The sequence below is a fragment of the Lepisma saccharinum genome, chromosome 11, assembly GCF_977018435.1.
Source record: "Lepisma saccharinum chromosome 11, izLepSacc3.1, whole genome shotgun sequence".
In the NCBI taxonomy this organism is placed as follows: domain Eukaryota; kingdom Metazoa; phylum Arthropoda; class Insecta; order Zygentoma; family Lepismatidae; genus Lepisma; species Lepisma saccharinum.
In genome coordinates this window covers 81,787,163-81,809,880 of record NC_139239.1, presented here as the reverse complement: position 1 = coordinate 81,809,880, position 22,718 = coordinate 81,787,163, and the positions used below count along the sequence as shown (strand labels likewise).

The 22,718-nt window shown below is 38.2% G+C and overlaps 1 protein-coding gene across 1 annotated transcript in view; it reads right to left on the bottom strand.

The window, feature by feature from the left end:
* Window positions 1-22,718, bottom strand: part of LOC145995332 (uncharacterized) — a 70,051-nt gene that overhangs the window by 18,098 nt on the left and 29,235 nt on the right. Inside the window, exon 9 of the mRNA XM_083131940.1 lies at window positions 16,424-16,454. Coding sequence (XP_082988066.1) covers window positions 16,424-16,454 — 31 coding nt within the window. The remainder of the gene's footprint in view (window positions 1-16,423; window positions 16,455-22,718) is intronic.

Genomic DNA, 22,718 nt, shown 5'->3' with positions numbered 1-22,718 from the left:
CATTTATTATTATTTTTTGTTTATGGAGGGAGAAAATCGCAACGAATCACAATAAGACTTTATTTGATTCATGAAATAAATGAGCGTGAAGAAAAATGAAAAAGGTTGAAAACACAAATGTATTGTTTTCTTCATAATAATCATTAGCTATTCAAATTATTTGAGCTAAACTTAAGGGGAACAAAAGAAAAAAATCTTCTACGTAATCAGTTAAAAAATTCACATTTTCAGAGAACAAAATAGGTAGTAATCTAACGTACCTAATCTTTCTCCTAGACCAGTGGCGTAGCGCAGTTCTCTGCCCCCCCCCCTGCAAGTAAAATATTGGGGCCCCCTCAGTGGAAAAGAATGAACATCGAGATGATGCCAGAGTGGGACAGACCAAGCCCGTAGCCAGGCAGGGGCCAGGGGGGCTCAGCCCCCCTAACAGGGTCGCCACCCCCCCCCCCTTGGCACTGCCGCCAGTCCCTTGACATTAGGTAAAACTATTTTGTATTCTAATTTGAGGTGAAGAGCGAAAGTTTAGACAGAATATATTATTTTGTTCACAACTTCGTTCGTTCATCTTGTTTATGAGCAGAAGTCTAAGCAGCGGCAAGTGTTTAGAAGATTCTCAAGACTTTAGAATGTTCTTTCATAAGGAGCCTTCTTTATCTGTACCTTCCTTGCCCCTGTTGCAGCCTCTCGTTTAACAGAAATCTGTGACTTTGATGTCATTATCCACATTCCTTCCGCATCTACGTCAAATGTCAACAGATCCCAAGTTTTATTGCTTTGGGTGGGGGTGGAATGTACGGTAGGCACTATGATTGAAGTGAATATTGTACATTTTAACATATGATAAATATATTTGTATCATGAAAAATAGTATGGAGAGTGTGTTAAGGGATGGTGTCAGTGGCAGTCATTAGCACTTCAAGAGATGTTTAGAAGATATATAGAAAAAACTGTAGTATTCGTATGATATTTCTAAATTTTATATTTTAATTTAACTTAATGACCCCAGCACACATAATCTACCTTCATTTAATACTATTGAACTTTTGAAAAATGGACTTGGTTCACAAAGCCCCACCTGATACCCATAAGCCCCCCCTGGAGGTCAGTTCTAGCTACGGGCCTGGGACAGACGCACAATAGTTACCCCCCCCCCCAAAGTTGTAAAATGAATTAACCCTTCCTTCCAATTTTTCGACATCAACTTAGGCTATATATCAGTTTAGTAATTTGTCGAAACTAAATCAGGGTTGTCTGAATCTCTCATAAATAACTGGATGAAGAAATTAGAAATATTTTCTCTTGCTTCAACGCGGTGGCAAGGCCAAGATTCTTTTTTTTAAGGAGGGTGGAGGCTTCACATAGCCAACTATTTTGTTCGTGATCCTTTGTATTTTTTGTTCGAAGCTTTTTTTCTTTAATGTAGGTTACATATAATGCACATATATTTAAAAAAATACTTTTTGGGTAAATTGTTTAAAGGATAGTAAACACTCCTTTTTTGGACTTAGAGGTGGATGCACCTTCAGCCCAAAAAGCCATCCTCTGGCTATGTCAGGCCAAGATTCAACGTAAGAGCCTTCACATTACGCTTCTAATACTAATAGTCAGTTATATACTCAAGCAAACTTATCATTTCAGTTACGGGGATTGAACTGGACCTCTACATTGTCAATGGTGACCTAATATCTTCGGGTCAATTGCAATCTGCTGCTAAGAAATAGAGGCGGACTCAAGTCTTGAGAGATAGAAAATTAAGCAGCGACTGGACTTATTCACTGAAAATTTGTCACTCAATGAAATACCTATTGGAGCGATTGGAGCACTTCGAGTACTGCATACGTTGTATACCCTGCGTGGCGGAATTGGGGCTATTGGACCTAAGGACAAAGGGAAAATTGCCCCTGGGCTCAACATCCCGAGTTTTTGGGCCCCTTTGAAGTAAAATGTAATAGGTGTGGACAATGTAGGAAATTTATCTTATTTCAATCTCATACTGAGGCTTGGGGGGCTTGAAAATATTTGGTGGGAAGTTACATTTTAAATATCACGTAATATTACTGGTAATAAAAATGTCATAAATTATCAAGTTTGCTTGTTTAGGTATTGTGTAACAATAAGACATCAACCGGTTGAGCAACTGAATCTTTCTACTCGATTCACAACTGTACTACACTACACTACGCTACTATTACGAAAACCACGTAGGTATAAAGGTATGAGATGAGATAATATTCCTACCGATTGCCATCTATGAGCAAGTAACTTAATTCTGATTTTCGGAAGAGACCCATAATGTCAAGTTGCCCGAGCCCCTCTGCTTATTATCGCATATGTCGTCATATGATATGTTACTGGGAACCAACTTTCTGTTTCGTAAATCCATTTTTTAAATAAGCGACAGTAACTGCTGAATTTCCGGGATTATATAGTGGGACCCCTATAACTCGCCCCCCCCCCCCCCAGCATTGCGGGGTTTTTGCGGGGGCGGCTGCTACGCCACTGTCCTAGACCAAGTTGAAGCATTCAGCATGTGTTGTTGGCCACAGCAGAATGTTGTAGTAGAAGTTGTCATATTCTCGTGTGTAATCCAGCAACTTGCGAATATCGTCCAGTTTCTTCCTGATTATGGGACCTTTCCTGTTGGCTTTTGGTGAATTTAGCTGAAGATAAACTTTGTCAGGCAACAATTCACGCAGTGGCGTGCTCAGGATTTTCTATATACATTTGTTTAGTTGCCAGCCTTCATTTTGCCATCTTTTCCTGCTTTTGATGTTCTTTTATTCTTGAATGCTGGGCCAAAAGGGGTGGGCATGACCTCCACCAACCCCCCCTTCCCCTTGGGCACGCCACTGAATTCACTACAATGTTAAACACACCACTCCACAGGAGAACACTTGTTCTTGGATACAATGTACGTAGTATTGCCAACTGTACGGAACGTACGATTGAATCAGTTGGTACCAACTGAGTTACATCTTTACTCTAGAAACCCTCTATGTTGCGGCGCCTGAGGGGTTTCTGCAGTAAACGGATATTTCAAGGCCACTTGCCTTCGTTACGGATGCGGTTATATGAGCGGTTTCTACATCAAATGATGCATCTTGGTAAGGGCTAAATGAAACTGTAAAAATGTCGTTTTGGCCAAAAGTGGTCGATAGGCGGTTTCTTAAATAAACGATTCAATTGTGTACTGAATGAGCTTTCAAATTGTTTTTTCTTTATATAATATTATGATATATTGCAAATGCAGGAAATCAGGTTGATGATTGATGACCATGACAGCAAGCGCACGCAGGAAACAGCAAAGGTGTTGTATATAGTATTTCGGCAATGGAAACCTGGGGCTGACGCGACCCTCATAAAACTGTCATCACTAAACTTGTCCCTTTGCCAACCATTCCCCCCGAAAGACATCTCGTCTGTCCTTCCACTGCCTTTGTCGCCCGCTTCAAGCGAAAAAGGACTGGGATAATCGCAAGCTGAGGATGAATGATGAAGCGATGAAAAACATCATTAAATAGACACAAATCCAATACCTCCCCCAGGATTCCAACATGACAGAGAACCTCTGGCGTCGAAGCCTGCTACACTCATGACATCGTAACGGAGGCGGAAAAATAATCAACCTGTTCAAATTTTATATTATAATTTTCAATGTATGTTGTATATTGTTTTGATCATTTAGAAACAATGCAAATTATTTTTTAAAAAATAACACACGGACTTCAGACGTTTGTGAAGCAATGGAACTACAGTACTTTTGTCTTATTCGAAGTTTAGCATGTTGCTTGGAATATAAATTAGTAACAAACTTTGAGACGAAAATGCGTAGTTTAGAAGAGTAGAGAGGTAAACCCCAATTTTGTAACAACGAATGGTTTAAATGTACTGTAAGCACTGGCGTACGCAGGATTTTTTTTTCGGGAGGGGCTGGAAATTAATAACTGGATGCTTTCAGTGGCGCAAACTTGTAGGGATAATTTGTCGTGTTATTACTATTATATTTGTTATTATGTATTTGCGTATTGAAATCAGTAAATAACAGATTGAAAATAGCGAGTATGATGCATTAATATCATAATACATGGAAAGGAGAATTTCAGATATTTTCTTAACTTAGAACCCAATGTTATAAAGAATGGCAACTGCGGGTCATTTTATGGGGCTTGCATAGAAAGTGTGAGGCGTTACCCCCACACCCCCTATACGCCTTCATGGCATAGTGCTATGCACAGGGGAACACTTTACCTTTACCCTTTTTTTTTATGCATTTACCACTCCGGCTTTTTCCGAGTATTTACAGGGTGTCTACCAGTCAACAATGTCAAGAAAAAGTCAAGAAATCAACAAGTAGGTCAAGAAAGTCCAGAAGAAATTATTCTTGTAGTCAAGAATTGTTGTCTATCACTAAGGACGAGAGGGCCTCACAATGGCGCAGTGGTAGCGTCCTCGCCTTGTAATCAAGGGGTCCCGGGTTAGATATCCGGTGGAGGCACGTAGTGGTTTGGATCCTACTTTAAACTGTAGGTCCAGTCCAGATTAGCCTTACTGTGCAAAAAGTGGACTTAAAACACCAAATCAATCCAATCCAAGTAGCCTTATAATCAAGACGTCCCGGGTTCGATACCCACTGGAGGCACATAGTGGTTCGGATCCTACTTTAAACTGTAGGTCCAGTCCCGATTAACCTTACTGTGTATAAAGTGAACTTAAAAAAGACCAACCCAGTCAATCAGTCAACTAAGGTCGAGAAAGGTCTAGTACTAAAGTGTGGAAGAAAAGTTTCAGAGTGAAGAGTAATGTGCCTAATGTGTTGCTGAGAATTATGCTGTGCAGCCTGGTACGACGCTCATCGGAAATGGTGTTACCTCGGGACCGAAGTCCCTTTCTTTTATCTTGTTTCTTCCGAACCAGTGATGGATAATTTTGGATGAAATGCTCTGGTATTTTATTTACTTTTGGAGAAACGTTCCTTGTGCAATTTGTGATGTAAAATTGCACTTCTTAACTGTATTTGCTACTTTGCTGGTGCATGAACGATGCGTAATGATAGCATGTTAAGTATGTGTATTCTCGGTGAGCGATAAGTGTATTTGGGAGGGGTGGCGTAGTGTTCATATCAGCGGCAACGCCAAGGGGTGGCCAGGGTTGGCCACAAACCGCCAGACACACGTCTACCTCCTCTCCCCACCCCCACCCCCACCCCACTTTTCCTGACTCAAAACTCGCAGCGTAGATCAAAGTAACTTTAAGAAAACCGTGGATGTAATTGCTACCATAGATTGGAAGCTCGGTATTTCATGTAGATATGATAGCAGATCAGTAATGTACTCTAAATTCAGCAAATTTGCTTGTGCTTACTCCTCTCGCAATACAAACCTTTGTGAGGGAACCTCCTATTACTTTGAAAGTATTAGTACAGCAATACATTAATATTGTTGTCTCTTTGCTCGCTGCTCTCACAATACAAATGTTTCTGACTCATATCAACTTAATATGCATTACTTGCCCTATTATTGCTGAAACAAAGAATACCGTTATTTATTTATTTGTTCGTGCACGTACAATAATAATGATGGTGATCCTTAACCGGAGTATGTTTTTATGTATTATTTGCCTTGAACTACCTGGAAATCAAAATAGATCGGCTAATATGTCTGATTGCAACGTTTCACTCCCATGAAAAAAATATATTCAGACACCCTTCCCTCCCCTCCCGTCTATCGTTCGCATCAGTAAACTTTCGGTCCACCTAATGGATATGCAGCTCCTCCCAAATGAAGTAAAAGTAGCTAGTTTGAAGTGGATGTCATGTTGTTGTTGCACTAAAAACAGCGGAAGCATATTAAATACAATTGTGAAAATATGGAAAGATTAAATTCAAATAAATAATAAATTCTATGGAGCAAAAATGTCCACTGTGGCAATGGCCGAGAATATGTGGAGCCCTATCCTCTGTCTCATGTGCGTCTGGGGCACGTTTCAATGCACCGGGGATGTATTTACACATATCCCACAGTCCTGCATGAAGGTAGAGAAGCCAAAAAAAATAGACTTTTTACTATATTTTTTGTGCCCCCTCCCCTTCACTTGCCGTTCTGGTCCTCTCTTGGCCGCTCTGGTAATTTATTCCTGACTTAGCCACTGGTTCATGTGGTTTGAAAACTGTTACACCTCTTTACAATTTTAATGTTTAACTACCAAAATTTAATTGAACCTTTCTCTTAGTCACTTTAATTACCTTGGTGGCTTGTTACAATCCAACCATAACATTCATATCGATCACCCTTGGAGTCTCAGATACTCAAACAGGTATCTTCTTTCCTTGTATTATTTGAATTACCCTTAATACAATAAATGGTTACATTGTCTTAGACACCTTACATCATATTATCTTAATATGCTTCCGAATATTTGATTACATGACATTATGCCTTCTGGCATCGATCCTGTTATTGATTTAAGAATTGGGGAGCGAGTGGGGGGAGGACTTCGTAAGCTGATGCAACTAGCATCACAGTGTTTGCAATAGTTACTACAACTTTGGAAAATAGAATTGACATTGTCGTATCATTGGAGATGAATAGCGGACAATCAATGTGTAGAGGCTATAGGTAATAGGAAATTACTTTCTCTTAGCGTAATCCACTTTCAAGAAGACAGAATGAGAGTGTAAAATCTAAAATCAAGTCTTAATTTAAGATCTGTCATTGGTTCTTAGACGAGGGTCCATAAGAAGGGATTTTCTTCTCATCGGACACCTTGAGGAAAAGTAAAAAATAAAAAAATAAAAAAAGTAAAGTGCTCCCCTGTGCTTTGCACCGCGCCATAAAGGCGTATAGGGTGTGTGGAGAACAGAGCTTCAAGGAGAGATCTTTCAAGGAAAAGTAATGGCAGACATTTTTATATTCGGAAAAATACAAGTTCTGAATTCAATGAATTTTCGTGCCATTACAAGTAGATCATGTAAGATATATTATTGTCCCTTATGGACAGACGATGGAAGCTACAAGTCTTTCATATCCCAACGGACTACTAATTTGTTAGTAAATCAGTTTACCGTTGCCTATTTAGTTTTCCTGCTTATGTTGATTAGAGAAACGATTCAAAATCTATACTTGTGCAAGAAGAAGAAAATAGAAAACTTCCCTCGCAACATCCTTTGTAGGTAAAAATAAAATAAAACAAAACCATATCCGCTGGAATTATATTCAGCCATGTTTTTGCCTTCTTCCGACCGTTCATTATGCGTGGTATGGCCGTTGGCATGGGTGACATACTTCTTGAATCAACATGGATGGGTGGTCCACAGACCCTGGAATACTAGGCTCGTTCGGAATACTCTTCTGGTAACCTTGAGCGCAATTGTTGTGGGAAGCCCCCATCGTAAAGCCAGGCCAATGTGTGTTGCTCTTGGGATTTCACCCTTGTCGAGGGTAACACATTGTTTGCTTCGACAGGGATGGAGAGGGTGAGGCCAGAGGCGAATCCACGAACAAAAGAGGAAAGAAACTTTCACTCACATCAACCATGTCAAATTCAGTTTGTAAGTAGGGCCGCATATCTTGGAGGTTGGCCCAGGCGGGAGGATTCTAGTGATTACTGTTCCAGCATCCGTATATTATATAAAATATATAGAGAGCCCCCACCCTCAGGTGCTAAAAATTAGCAACCGGAGGAGGACGCAACAACCAGAAGAAAAAATTCCCCCTTAACCCCTTCACAAATAACCCTGATTAGAACTGAATGACTCCATAATTACGCACGTATGTAATTGTAAAGGAAAATATTTTAATTTTAGTTCTTATATAAAAAGTAAAAAAAGTAAAGTGCTCCCCCATGCTAGGAAGGCGTATAGGAGGTGTGGGGTTATATATTTTATTGAAATAAAATCAAACTGAAGTATATTTTGGCAGTTAGTGAAAGTATTTTTTATGTTTGTTTCAAGCGTACATCGGTTACAATTGCTGAAAACATCAAAAAAATAAAAAATAAAAAAAAGAGATGGACAATTCTAGTTTCATGTCCCACAGATTGGACACTTTGTTTTAGAAACCAGATTCTCAATGTCCCAATGTCCGTACTATTTTTATTTTTTTTTGTGAGTGGAAAATTCTTAATGCATGCAACAAATGTGTATTAGTCATTGTTGATCGTTGGGCTCTTTCATTTATCTTCATAATGGAGAACAGGTGTTCACAAAGGAAAATGCTTCCAACATCACTAAAATTCCAGCATCAAAATGACTTATTCGAGGATGCTGCTCTGGGAGATATAAGAAAAATTAGAAACGCTAACCTTGTAATGATATTTCTCTCTCAATGCGGAGTTGCGTTGTATTTAAAAAAGTTCCATTTCAAGGTCGGAACTTGCACACGCACCATCAAAGGAAAAGGAATTAGCGAATAAGAAAATTCCCCTTTGAAGCCTTGAACCCTGTTTTCAAATTCATCAATGCCGATATCGGTGACAGAGTGGTTAGCACAGCGCGCTACGACGCTGGGAGTCCTGTGTTCGAATCTCGGCCTGGGCATCAATGTTTTTGTGAGAGTCCCTTTCATCATATCATCGCTCATCCCCATCTTCGTGTTTAACCAAAAGCAAAAAGCGAAGTAAAATAAAGAAATCAATAAACAATCAAATTAATCAAGTTTTAAGTTACTTATAACTTGTATGTGTAAATTGTAAAATATATATGTTACTAACTTAGATAAAGGAATACTGTATCTTTGCTAAATGATCTCTACGTCAATGAAAATATTTCTGTTGTGTCACGGAGGGAAATCATGACAAGCAGTTATTCTGTCACACTGAGATGAGACTCGCATCCACGAGTAAATACAGCTAACTGAGCAAGCCCACAGACGTTCATACTTTCATCTATTTGAAGAAAAAAAACAACTTAAAATTATGATTTCAATTTTTCGTTTTGACATAGCTTGTTAAGTGACCAATCCTCTCCTCATCTGTAATTCTGATACTTTAGCCTTTGATTTTATTTCGATTTTTGTTATCTAGCATCGCTTTTGTGTCACTTTTGTCTAACGGCGACGGCGATGATGCGTGACAATATGATGAAATGGAAGAAAGGGCACTCACAAAGAACACACACATATCCAGGCCGGGATTCGAACTTGGGAACCCTCGAGTCGAGTCGCACCGCGACACTGTGATAACATAACCACTCCACCAAGGCGGTCGACAACTTTATTTCGTAACAAAGAAATATTTTTGAGTGAATACACGTTATGAGGAAACAAAATATCAACACTTTTCACAACAAAAATATGCAATCTGCTATTTCGTTTGAAAAATTCTACATTCCTCTTCTATAGTAATTTTCTTACTACCCACAAGTATTACGCAGCGGCAAAGTTGTGTGAAACTTTTCCAGAAACTGAAATTTCTTCAAGGCAAAACCTTCGCAATTGTCTCGTTGGCGACAGAAAGTATCCATGCTCGTCTCCACCAGCCAGCAAGATATTTCTATACTTCAGAACCAACCTGTCAATAAACTTGCTTAATAGGCAGCTTCCTCCCCCTTTTAATGGAATGCAAGAATGTAGGGAAATAGGTTAATCTGGTGAAGTTTCGATGAGTCGACGCTTGCTTTATGAGGAAAAAAAACGGGGTAACTTCAATTGTACCGGTATATATAGTCCTCTATGCATGAAATGTAGGTAGCGCCAAGGCGAGACTCATCAAGAGATGCTGCGGGCCGCGAGCTTGACATGGCTGACTTACATCAGTGCCCGATGCCAGAGCCGTTGTTAGGAAGCACGAGGCCCTTATATTTTGAAAAATGAATATGTATACACCTTCAATTCTTCGTAAAATTATACACTAAAACTCACATAGTTATTAATAGGGTGCGGATATGTAGGCACTAGAAATAGCTCAAATAGGCAGAAAAATAGGCGCCCAAAAGGATCAAAATACACTTAAAAAGCACTGAAATAGGCACTTAAAAGGCATCCTAAAATTAAAAATTAAAAATTGCACTAAAATTGGCTAAAAATTCTGCCATTAAAAAATTGTCACTCTTTGTGAACCGTTATTTCATATGCTTCTTATCTTAAGTTGCTTTCCGCCATTTTACTGAATCGCGACGATGAGGATGGAGGATCATTAAATGAAATTGCTGAAATACCGAGTACAGGAATCGCACGCGGAACCTTGGGCCGCCTAGTCCTTTGGTATTTTGAAACCAAGGATATCTTCACAAATTTGAAGCGTAGCCACCTTATATCCTTTTACAAGCAGAACAAAACAAATGAGTACTGTGACTCCTACAAGCTTCCAGTTGAAATAAAACAGGGTTTTGTCGGAGTACGAGTCAACAACCTATTTCCAGTTTGCTTACCCTGATTAAGCGACATTTGGAATTTTCAAAGATCTGACATTCCCTCAAATCTGTCGAATATCAGATTTCAGTCAGTTCAATTTAAACAAAGGCTTGCCTTCTTCAATGCAGGGTAAGTCAAAGGGGGGGGGGAAGCCGAAGTAAGCAGAAATTGCAGAATAGGCATTTCAGGCACGGTTAAGCAAAATAGGCACTAGCCCAAAAAATAGGCAATTATAGGCAGGATGAAAATGCGTTCTTGAACTAGAAACGCCATGAAACGAACTTAAAACAATGAAGCCTACGTTATGTTATAGAAGAATAGAAAAGGCAAATGGGCAAAAATCTGCACACTAGTTATTAATATTGCGTAATTATTACCCCCTTTCAATTTCCCTTCAACCATCAACGAAATTTGGCTGCGTGTAGAGGATATCAAGACAACAATTTTCCGTAATAACTATTGCTACTTTAGGACCTATTTCAGATCCACCAGCCCTCGAAAAACATAATATTCTTATCTTGTGTATATGTAACCATGCACTGCAGATTCATTCATCTATGCCAACATACTAAAGACATGAAGCGGGATCATAGGCCAGTCAACAAGGGATGATTTTGGGGTCCAATAAGGAAAGAAATCAGGGAAAACTGGAACAAATTTTATTGCTTTCCTGAAAGGGTTCTTAACAACACATTAATTTTGCACGCCTCTACAACCCAAATTTGGCAGCCATCTTGGAAAAATGGCGCCCAAAATAGTTTTTTTTTTTTGCAAATATCTCACTTGGAAAGCATTGCATAGCAAAAGAGGTTATGAGAAAAATTAATCTACATAAAATTCTCTACAAAAAGGTTCTGTGCATTTTTCTTCTAGGATGCGCCTTTTGGGTGCTAAATGAGCGAGAAATTTTACTTTTTTTTTCCTCACTCCACTTTGCAAGAGAGAAAGACAAGGAAACGTTTTTGCACTGTAACTTGCATAGGTACTAAAATACCTATTCTAAATGTTCTAAGGACTTTCTTGAAAATGTATTTTCAAGTGGTAATATATGTATATTAATCACTCGTAAACAATAATTTTATAGTATTTAATACAAAACAAATGAATATAATGTCTGTATTTCTTGCTACTGTTAGAAACCAAACCATCCCTTGTCTTTTACCAGCAAGAATTCTTGTAATAAATATGAAAAATATCATCACAGTTGTCGTGAGCTTTCACATCGAAGCAAAAGTTACAGACCATAATCTACCCAGGGATTTCAAACCGAAGTGATGATGACATGTCTACCGTTAGTCTATAATAAAACATTCCCCGTGCAAGCGCGAACAACAGACGTGCTACGATGCACGGTATTGAGAACACGGCGCAGTTGGAGCGACACGTGCAGCTTGCTTCGAAAAGTTGCATTTATCTCTTAAGATTAGCTTCCGTCTCTTCTATACTCTGTCCCGGGAATCTATGGAGCCAGCGAATGAAAACAAGTCTCTGCGCAAGTAGTAACTCGAGAGGGCTCGACGAATGAACACGTGAGAGGAAACGGGGTTGCGTGGCGTGGGAAAATAACTGAAAGGATTAGCCGTTTACAGGAACGTGTACTGCTTCGCTCCGCCCACTCGCTTTCTTCCCTACTCTACTGTAATACACGACCTTGCTCCAGAGATTCCCAGGACAGAGGATAGAACAGTGTCGGATTTTGAACACATGAATATATTGCAATGTTCACAGATCATTGAACACTTTAGCCCAATTTTCCTACAGCTACAAGGCCCCTTTTAAGGCTTTTACAGAATATAACGGGAAGAAGCTCAGACTGTGCAGTTTCTTGTCTGTTGTGATACTTTCAGAGAGTGCTACACAGAGATCATAAAGATAAGACTTCTTCGTTTTCCACATCCTTACCTCATCAGCTATAAGGGGTACGGGGCAAGTTTGTACTTAAAGTTTTCTCTGAATTGATCTTGATTTTTTAGTAAAATATTATTGAAATTAAAACTGGATACAACGCATCTCTGATTTTTACTTCAGAAGTGATCGCTTCTGTGAATCTCTCTCATTTTGTTCAAACTTGACATTTGCCAAATGCTCAACATTGAAGACATTCCAACATCATGAGCATTGGAAGGATTGGTTTTCTTATTCCCTATTAATCTTGTAACTATTGGCTTTATACAATCAAAAGCAGGGATCCCCGATGGCGTAGTGGTAATGTTGTCGCCTTGTAATCAAGGGGTCCCCGGTTCGATACCCAGTGGAGGCACATACCTGTAGTTGTTCGAATCCCACTTTAATCCAGTCCCGATTAGCCATATTGTGTATAAAGTGGACTTAAAACTCAAATGCAATCAAAACAATCAATCAAAAGCAGGGAATGGTGGCTAAGATGAGAATCACTGACAAAAGAACTGAGAGTCTTGTTTATCTCTTTATGTACGAGACTTTCGTGCATCGACATGCAGCTCATCCATTTTATCTGTGAACTGGTAACTAACTAACTAACTAACTCTCTAGCCTTCTTAAACCCGAAGGTTTATGGCTGCAGCAACACAAGCCTTCTATCTGTCTCTATCCTGGGCAAGATCAATCTTTCCCATCCTTACCGATTTCCTTTAGGTCCATCGCAACGTTATCCCTCCATCTTCGTCTTGGCCTTCCTACTGGTCTCTTACCATCAGGTTTCCCAAACAGTTTCCCAATTGCCTATCTGTGAACTAGTAGACATGCCAAAAATCCACTTAGTTAGTATTGAGTTGATCATTCCTCTGCCATCCCCACAACTGTTCTTGGAGCGCATCACGGACGGCTCCATCGTCATATCTGACAAGATCCCAGACCAAACCTTTTCTGATCGTGTTATTGTGGTTTGAATTGTTGTTTTAAGTTTACTTTATGCACAGATAGACAATCGGGACTGGACCTACAGTTTATAGTGGGCTCCAAACCACTGAGAAATGTGCCTCCACCGGGCATTGAATACAGAACCCCTTGATTACAAGGGCGTTTTATTTTGAAATAACCTTTTCGGACCAAGTCAATATGTTCCTTTGAATTTATCTTCTATTTTTGACAAAATATATTATCTCCTGTACTCAGGGACGCTAAACTATATCCTGTAAGTACTGCATGCAGTGATAAAAGCAATTGAACCCATAAATGACATTCTATGAGAAAGAACAAATGTAAATAATCTAGTATTATAGAAGAGAATTACCACAAAACTTCATGTTAAACATGTTTCCACGAGCTCCGCACTTCCAAATCGGGGCGGAAAAAAATACTTAAAATTTCTAGCTCATCTAGCACCCAAACAGCGCATCCTAGAAGAAAAATGCACAGAACCTTTTTCTAGAGAATTGTATGTAGATTAATTTTTGTTATAACCTCTTTTGCTCTAAATGCTTTCCAAGTTAGATATTTGGAAAAAAAACTTATTTTGAGGGCCAATTTCCAAGATGGCGGCCAAATCTGGGGTGGTACAGGCGTGCAAAATTAATATATTGTTAAGAACAATTTTATGAAGATAATACAATTTCTTCCAGCTTTTCCTGTTTTTTTCCTTATTGGACCCCCTTGTTGACTGTTGGTAGCAGAGAATCTGACAGAACGACATTGCTGATTTTAAATTTCGTTCAATTCACGTACGTTGCTTAACGTGTTTGATACCTTTACGTTACATATTTTATAAGTTTTATTAAGAGATATTCATATCCTGGAGGCTATCCTTCCTTGTCTGTCAGTAGCGTATTAAACATTTTGTCGTTTTACAATAGAAAAAATGTTAGTGGCATCGGCATGTGATTCATGGCTGTAAGCATACAGGATAAAAGTGGTATATTTTGAGGGCTCGTACTGTCAAAATAAGACCTCAACGAACAAAATGTTATCGAAAAATTTCGTTCACATTGATGTCGTTTACATGCTGTGGAAGGATGTCGGTGTTTCACAACGACACCCTGTGTTAGTGTATATCCATATACGTATATAAATATAAATGTGTTTGCTATTATATCTTTACCAATGCTCTAAGTGTATTTGGGGAGTTGTATTCCCCTCCTCAATAGAATATTTTATGCAAAGAATACCCCCAAGGCTAGAACAACTTCTCTCACCTAACAATTTTCCAGTACGAGCGCTGATCTTTACACATGGTATCGAACAAATATGAATATTTCAGTTAGTATGGTATAGTTGCGTATTTGTAGAACACAATGTAGCTTAGCTCTCCTATAACATTTCTCTCTCACCTTTCTCGCTCACCAAGGCCGATGACGCCCCCCCCCCCCCCGAAAATAAACAACTGTTATTTTTAACGTTTGAATATCGCGGAAACTATTAGTTTTCTGATTTTGAAATTTAGAATACTGAAACACCTCCTGAACACGAACATGATGCATTATATATTCGTATATTCTCGATTGACCCTTGATAATCTTCATTAGATAACATGTCCTCGTTGGCACGCCCGATCCTTCTTTCAGGTAAATAACGGAATCAATTACAGATACAGAGATAACATTCTATGAACTAAAAATAGTATCACTTTCTACAATAGGATATAATATATCGACCTGCTCGTCTGTCTATCTGAAATGAGAGTTAAATATTGATATTTCCGATTGATAAAGGCCTGTGGAGTATCGCGTTCACCTTGTAAATGCTGATGCAACTTGTTTAGCATCTACTGTCACAGTAGGGCGTAATTTTTAGAATTACTAAAAATATATGCTTTTGGCTTCCTGATTTGTCGGCAGAATAGTAAGAACAATTAAATCCTAAACACGAAAACGATATAGAACACGAAGAAATGGAAGTGTACAGTGTACGAGTTACAGAGGCTTAACTACAAACTTAGAGACCCCTGCCAATGTTTCAAGATAGGTCCCCAATTGATTTGTACAAATTGTTCGCAAATTGAAAGATCGTTGAATTTTCAACACTTACGTGCAAAAGAGATGTTCTGAATTGATTTCTATGCCACGCATATGAAAAATACATTACTGAAAATATAATATATCCAAAAATAGATTATATTAATTAATTTCAATTTTCCGGAAAACTGGATGTAGGAAAGTGATTTTCCTCTGTAAGATATTAGAACTCATGCGCTATGTATTTAATTGAATGGTTAAAAATGGTTTATTGGAAGGAAGGGAGGGAAGAAAGAAACATAAATAGCGAGAGAAAAGCGGGTTGGCTCACTTCATATCACGACCCCTGACTCTTGTCATTCCATCCATCCTGCAGTTACGCCCCTAATGAGCTACGAATCAAGCGTTGAAACCACTGGTAAGTTATGAATGTTTTTGTCCTCTTTGGTGTGTCATCCAATTGAATAATTCATATGCGTCTGAGTGAAAAGCAAAGAAGGGTATAAAAGGGAAAATGATTTTAAAAATCATGGTACAGATTACAAAGAGAAGTAAAACTGGAAAATTGTCATTCTTAGTGGTTTCGTCGACATGACCAAAAGGCAAGCGTGAAAGGGCATGGACTCGGTGGAAGCTTTCTTTCCAGAAGCGAGGGAAAATTATAGTAAACACATGTCCACGGTGCACCCTGGGAGGTCTTTGTCCCCTGCGTGGAGAGGAGGTGGGGGCGGTAGAGAAGTACTGTGACGAGCACGAGACATTCAGTCCGAGGACTTCACACCCTCTCGCCCCGGACCCTTGGCGGGCTTTCGTGACCTTGAGGAGAGCCGAGTGTGAAATCCGAGATGTGTTACTTATGCCTACAGACCGTTAATATAGGGACATTTGTGTGAGTGTGTATATCGCTACAGGCACCAGACCTACGTTCCGAGCCACGCCTGGGAAAAGGACCACAGACTGAGAAAGCATTGGGATGCTTGAATATATTGTCGAGACGATCCGAGGACGTCCTCGCATCTACGGTCGGCAAAAAATGTCCTCGGACTGCTGATGTGTTAACACATGGAAGTCCTCGTTTACACGGGTAAACCAACGCACACACACACACACACACACACACACTTACAAGAATATTTTGGTGAGGCTACGGTAAAAATTACAACTTTTATAGCATAACCTAAGAAATCATTTTAAAACTTGATACTTTACCATACGCAGTTCGATATTCAGTAGGGCATTCCTGCAAAAACAAAGGTTTATAATATTACATACACGTATATGATTACATATATATTGAATTGAAATGTATTTATTTAAGTGTTGTGAACAGGTTTACACATTTGTAAAACACCGTGTATGGCCTCCCCGATGGCGGAGTGGTAGCCGTCGACTTGTAAGAGGTGGACCCGGTGGAGGCTCATAGTGATTTGGATCCCACTTTAAACTGTAGGTCCAGTCCCGATTAGCCTTAATGTGCATAGAGTGGACTTATAACACCAACTCAATCAATCAACAACACCGTGTATTTAACATACATGTATAAAGCTATTTTTACAGAGTAAGGTTAACTACATAAAAGAGGCTTTTGTATACATTCAATACATCAGTCAGAAATTTACAAAGAAATATAAATAAAAGTTAAAACATAATTGTTCTTAAAGTAGCCTACATTATTGTTAAATTTCATTTCTATACATTGGGACATTTACCCCACCAGCGTTTGCAATTTTCCATCCAAGAGTTAGATTTCAAGACTGTAGTTGCAATTAGATTATGATGTCTCCTGGTGTTATAATGAGACACTTTCACGCATAATTTTTCAAGATCTGTTTTACTATCTATTACACCTGCTAAGATATTTTCTATGAACTGATGATAGAATATATTTCTTCTACATTCAAGGTTACATAATAGTCCAGGGGCATATGTCGATATTTCATAGTCCGTGGGTTCTTGAATGAAGGGAATATATGACTACCGGTGATACGTTGCTAGTGTGGTACACATACCAGATGTTTTTTTTTTCGCAATTGTGGCATATGGCCTCTGTGACGCCATAAATTCAAGATGGCTGCCGCTTCACTCACTAACAAATAAAATCGATCATAACTCTTTAAGGGTATGCGAGACAGTCTCCGCCCGGCTTTTCCCTCCTTGTCAGTGTTGCCAACTTAGCTCCATTGGAGCCAGATCTGGTTCTTTCGTGCACTCGTTTGAACTGGGGCGCTCGCCCCCGTGCCTCACTATGATACCATCATTGGTTGCGGCCCACATAGACCAACTTTTGCACGTGACGTGATATTGTTATATTGGCTGCGTCGCCCAATCCCCTCTTATATCCCCAGCTACTTTTTTATAGCGCAGTGTTGACGTTAAATTGGCATAATATTGTTATTAGGGAATTCTTTATTTTCGATTTCGTACGACCTTGAGATGGGTGATGCCGACGGATCTAGATGGTGAAAACTAAGAATAAATTGTCATAAATTGAGAGTTAACGGTATAACAGCGCTCCACCCCTTTGACAACTAACATTACTCTAGGAAGCACTTCGTAAATCTAGCTATTTGAAAGTCAGTTTAACTCCATTTAAGGTGAAATTTAGCTCTTTTATGGGCACGAAGTTTGGCAACACTGCCAGGGGGCAAGGAGAAATTCATTGGGCATTTGGGAGTATTTTTTGATTCGTTATCTTGAGAATATCAAACTTTCGATGGAATAGAAAATGATATCAACGGGAAGAGGCCAGTTTGAAGAAGTGATTGCCCAGCAGAAAAGTCGAAACTTCCATTTGATTAGCCGTAACTTGATGTTGAAGTTGATGCCCCATAAGGAATACATGGGATACCGAAAATTCTTATTCGACATATTTTTGCAGGTCGTATCTAGCTTAATCATCAACTTGAAAAACGCTTTGACCTGCCACATGTGGAGAAATTCATACTCTCTTGTAACCCCCCCCCCCCTCCGTTTTTCTTCAGTAGCATTGCTCATTCCGACGATATTCAAATAAATGTACACATGGTGCGTAACTGTATCTCCTCGCCTTAAGAGTGGTTTTTGACAATTTTTTATAGACATGTTTTGTTCCGAATTGAGAAAGGAACAACATTGATTCTTATAGTTTTTCATATCTTGCACTGTTATGGAGATATATCTATTGTAACTATTTCGTGCCCTTTTTTGCAAGGATTCAGAGCGTTATTGTAAACTTTACTTGACATTCTGGCATATAAAGCGGAGAAAAATTACTGCCTGTGATATTTTGTTGATGCCTACTATTGTGGCGTATGGCCAGTGTGACGTCATACATCCAAGATGGCTGCCTCTGCAGACATTAACAAAGAAAAACGACCATATATCCTTAACACCTTTAGGAGTAATTTTGACCCTTTGTAAGTTCATTGGTTTTGTTTCACGGAGGGAAGACATGTGTGGAGGATGCTCTCATTTGGAGGCACGCAATCATATATTACTAGGTATTTTGCTGGAAAATGTGTCAGAGAAAATGACGTCCGAAATCCAAGATGGCCGCCATGGAGGTTCTGTACATAAAATACTGTCCATATTCTGATTTAGAGTTCGCTTATCAGATTTTTCCAGAGGCATTTTCTGTTAATAAGTAAAAAGTTAAAAATATTATTACAAGTTTTATAACTACAGTAGTGTCCAAAAGATAAGCACGGCTAAGATATGAGAAAATCTTTTATTAAGTAAGTGTCAGAACTGCATAAAACATAGTGAAAATTAATAGCATCTTTAACTTCAGTCAAGTTAGGTTCTGGAACTAAAGGTTCTGCTGTGTGTACTTCATTTACTTCTGATTTATCTCCTACATGGACATTTAAAAGGTCATTAAAGAGTTTTTTATATTGTGTAGTAGTTGTGGTGTGTGTGTTTATATTGTGTAGTAGTTGTGATGTGTTTGTGTGTGTCTTGTGTAGTAGTTGTGATGTGTTTGTGTTTGTCTTGTGTAGTAGTTCCTCCATTCATATCGGGGGTTAGGCGTAGAGCTGACAACTCTGCACTGTAAAAAGACATGTCAAGAAACAGAAATATAAGGCCATGGATGTTCCCAAGGTAAAATATTCCGGAGGTAAAATAGTCCCCCGTTCGGATCTCCGGGTGGGGACTACTTTGGGAGGTCCCTGGACTAAGGATAAGATCTACGTTAGGAATAAGGATATTAAATTAGGCACCTGGAATGTTCTGAGCCTTTACCGGCCTGGGGCATTTCAGTGTACAGTTAATGAGATAGTCAAGTATAAATTAGATGTAGTAGCTGTCCAGGAAGTTAGGTGGCCAGGAGAAGGGAATTGTAAAACTAAAAATTATACTTTTTTCTATGGTGGTACTGAAAATCATAATTTTGGAACAGGCTTTTTCATAAATAATAGAATTATCTCGGCTCTTAAAACAGTAGAATTTATTAATGATAGGATATCATATGCAGTTTTACAGGGTAGGTGGTGTAAAATTATTTTAATAAACATACATGCACCAACGGAAGATAAAGATGATAATACTAAAGATGATTTTTATACAGAGTTAGAACAGGTCTTTGATAAATTTTCTCAGTATGATATGAAAATTCTGTTAGGTGACTGTAATGCACAGATTGGCAAAGAAGAGACATTTAAACCCACGATTGGTAAAGAAAGTATTCATGAATTAAGTAATGATAATGGTATAAGATTGATTACTTTTGCAACCTCAAAGAATTTAATTGTGAAAAGTACCACTTTTAAACATAAAGATATCCATAAATATACCTGGTCTTCTCCAGATGGTAAAACTCATAATCAGATAGATCATATTCTCATTGATAAGAGAAGGCATACTAGTATAATTGACGTTCGTACACATAGAGGTGCTGACTGTGCCAGTGACCATTATTTAGTAACTGCTAAATTAAGAGAAAGACTCTCAGTGATAAATCATAAGCAACAAAATCTGAAAGTTCTAAAATTTGATACAGGAAAGTTTGCTGATGAAAGAATTAAGAAAGATTACCAAATTAAACTGTCAAATAGATTTGAGGTTTTGCAGGATTTAAATGATGATGAAAATATAAATGAAACAGACGTAAATAAGAATTGGGAGCACATACGTAATGCAATAGAATCAGCAGCTAAAGAAACTATAGGATACCATAAACCAAGAAACAGTAAGCCATGGTTTGATAATGAATGTCATAATCTAATAGAAATAAGAAATCAGGCTAGACTTAGGTGGTTAAATAACTCTGATGATACAAATCTAAGCAATTATAATACAATAAAGCGAGAAGTTAACCGCACGTTTAGAAGTAAAAAAAGAGATTACTTGAAAAGCAAAATTAATGAAATTGAAACAAACAGCAAAAATAAAAATATCAGAGATTTATATAAAGGTGTAAATGAATTTAGAAAGGGGTGGCAACCTAAAGTAAACTTGATAAAAGATAAAGACGGTGATTTTCTAGCTGACCCAAGCGATATTCTCAATAGATGGAAGAACTACTTTAATGACCTTTTAAATGTCCATGTAGGAGATAAATCAGAAGTAAATGAAGTACACACAGCAGAACCTTTAGTTCCAGAACCTAACTTGACTGAAGTTAAAGATGCTATTAAAAGGCTTAAGAATAACAAAGCACCTGGCATTGATTTAATACCAGCTGAGTTAATTAAATATGGTGGAAATTCATTAATATGTCAAATTCATAAATTAATTTGTTTAATATGGAATAAAGAAGAAATCCCTCAACAGTGGAAAGAATCCATAATTGTTCCTGTGTTTAAAAAAGGTGATAAAATGAACTGCAATAATTACCGTGGAATTTCTCTACTCTCAACAACATACAAAATATTGTCTAACATTCTTTTAACAAGACTAACCCCATATGCTAATGAAATTATAGGTGATTATCAATGTGGATTTAAACGTAACAGATCAACTACAGATCAAATTTTTCACATCAGACAGACACTTGAAAAAAAGTGGGAATATAATCAAAATGTCCATCAGCTATTCATTGATTTCAAAAAAGCATATGATTCGGTCAAAAGAGATAAATTATATAATATATTAGTAGAGTTTGGAATACCTAAGAAGCTTGTTAGTATGATAAAAATATGCACCAGTGAAACAGAAAGTAAAATTCGTGTGGGTATTAATATGTCTGACAAATTTATAATTCATGATGGGTTAAAACAAGGAGATGCATTATCTCCATTGCTCTTTAATTTTGCCTTAGAATATGCTGTAAGGAAGGTAAAAGAAACTAAAGAAGGACTAAAATTAAATGGTGTGACTCAGTTGTTAGCATATGCAGATGATGTAGACTTACTGGGGGATGATATAAATACGATTAAGAATAATGCTAAAATATTTTTCAAAACTGCTAAAGAGATAGGTTTGGAAGTTAACAAAGAGAAAACTAAATATATGCTTACAGGCCGAAACCAAGTGTTAGGTAATAATCAAAATCTAATTATTGATAACAACTCGTTTGAACCAGTTTCCAAATTCAAATACTTAGGAGTAATATTAACAAATGAAAATTATATTAAAGAGGAAATAAAAAGTAGGCTTAATTCAGGAAATGCATGTTACTTCTCTCTTCATAAACTTTTGTCTTCTCGTTTAATATCTAAGAAACTAAAAGTTAAAATATACAAAACAGTAATTTTGCCTGTAGTATTATATGGGTGTGAAACTTGGTCCCTTACATTAAAAGAGGAACATAAATTGAGAGTATTTGAAAATAAGATCCTTAGGAAAATCTTTGGACCTAAAAGGGATGAGGAGACAGGTGAGTGGAGAAGGTTACATAATTTAGAACTACATAATTTGTATTCATGTCCAGATATTATTAGAATAATTAAATCAAGAAGACTTAGGTGGGCAGGCCATGTGGCACGAATGGGAGAGGAAAGAGGAGTTTACAGGATTCTTGTTGGGAAACCAGATGGTAAGAGACCTGTAGGAAGGCCAAGACGAAGATGGAGGGACAACGTTGAGATGGACCTAAAGGAAATCGGTAGGGATGGGAAAGAGTATATAGATCTTGCTCAAGATAGGGACAGATGGAAGGCCTGTGTTGCTGCAGCCATGAACCTTCGGGTTTAAGAAGGCTAGAGAGTTAGTTAGTTAGTTAGAAAATTAAATAAAACTTTATATGAAATACAATAGAATAGAGTAGAATGAATGAAATTAACAACTGTTTTTTAGTGCAGACACACATGTAAAAAATAATAAAATAAAAGATCACTTTCTTAACGAAAGAAAAAGGTTTGTATGAGGTGAAGATACCCCTAACAGCGACACAACCTTGCAGCGACAAGTAGGTTCAGGAGCTCTACGGGCAGCTGGTTCAATTCCACACGATGATCGGTGCGGAGCTCTGGAAATGTCCTTAGTGGAGGATCGCGTACTAACTCGTCTCCTTAAGACACTACACGATTTATGTTTGGGGACCTCGTTGGAAATTCCATGCGGTGGATTTCTTAAACCTTCAAGA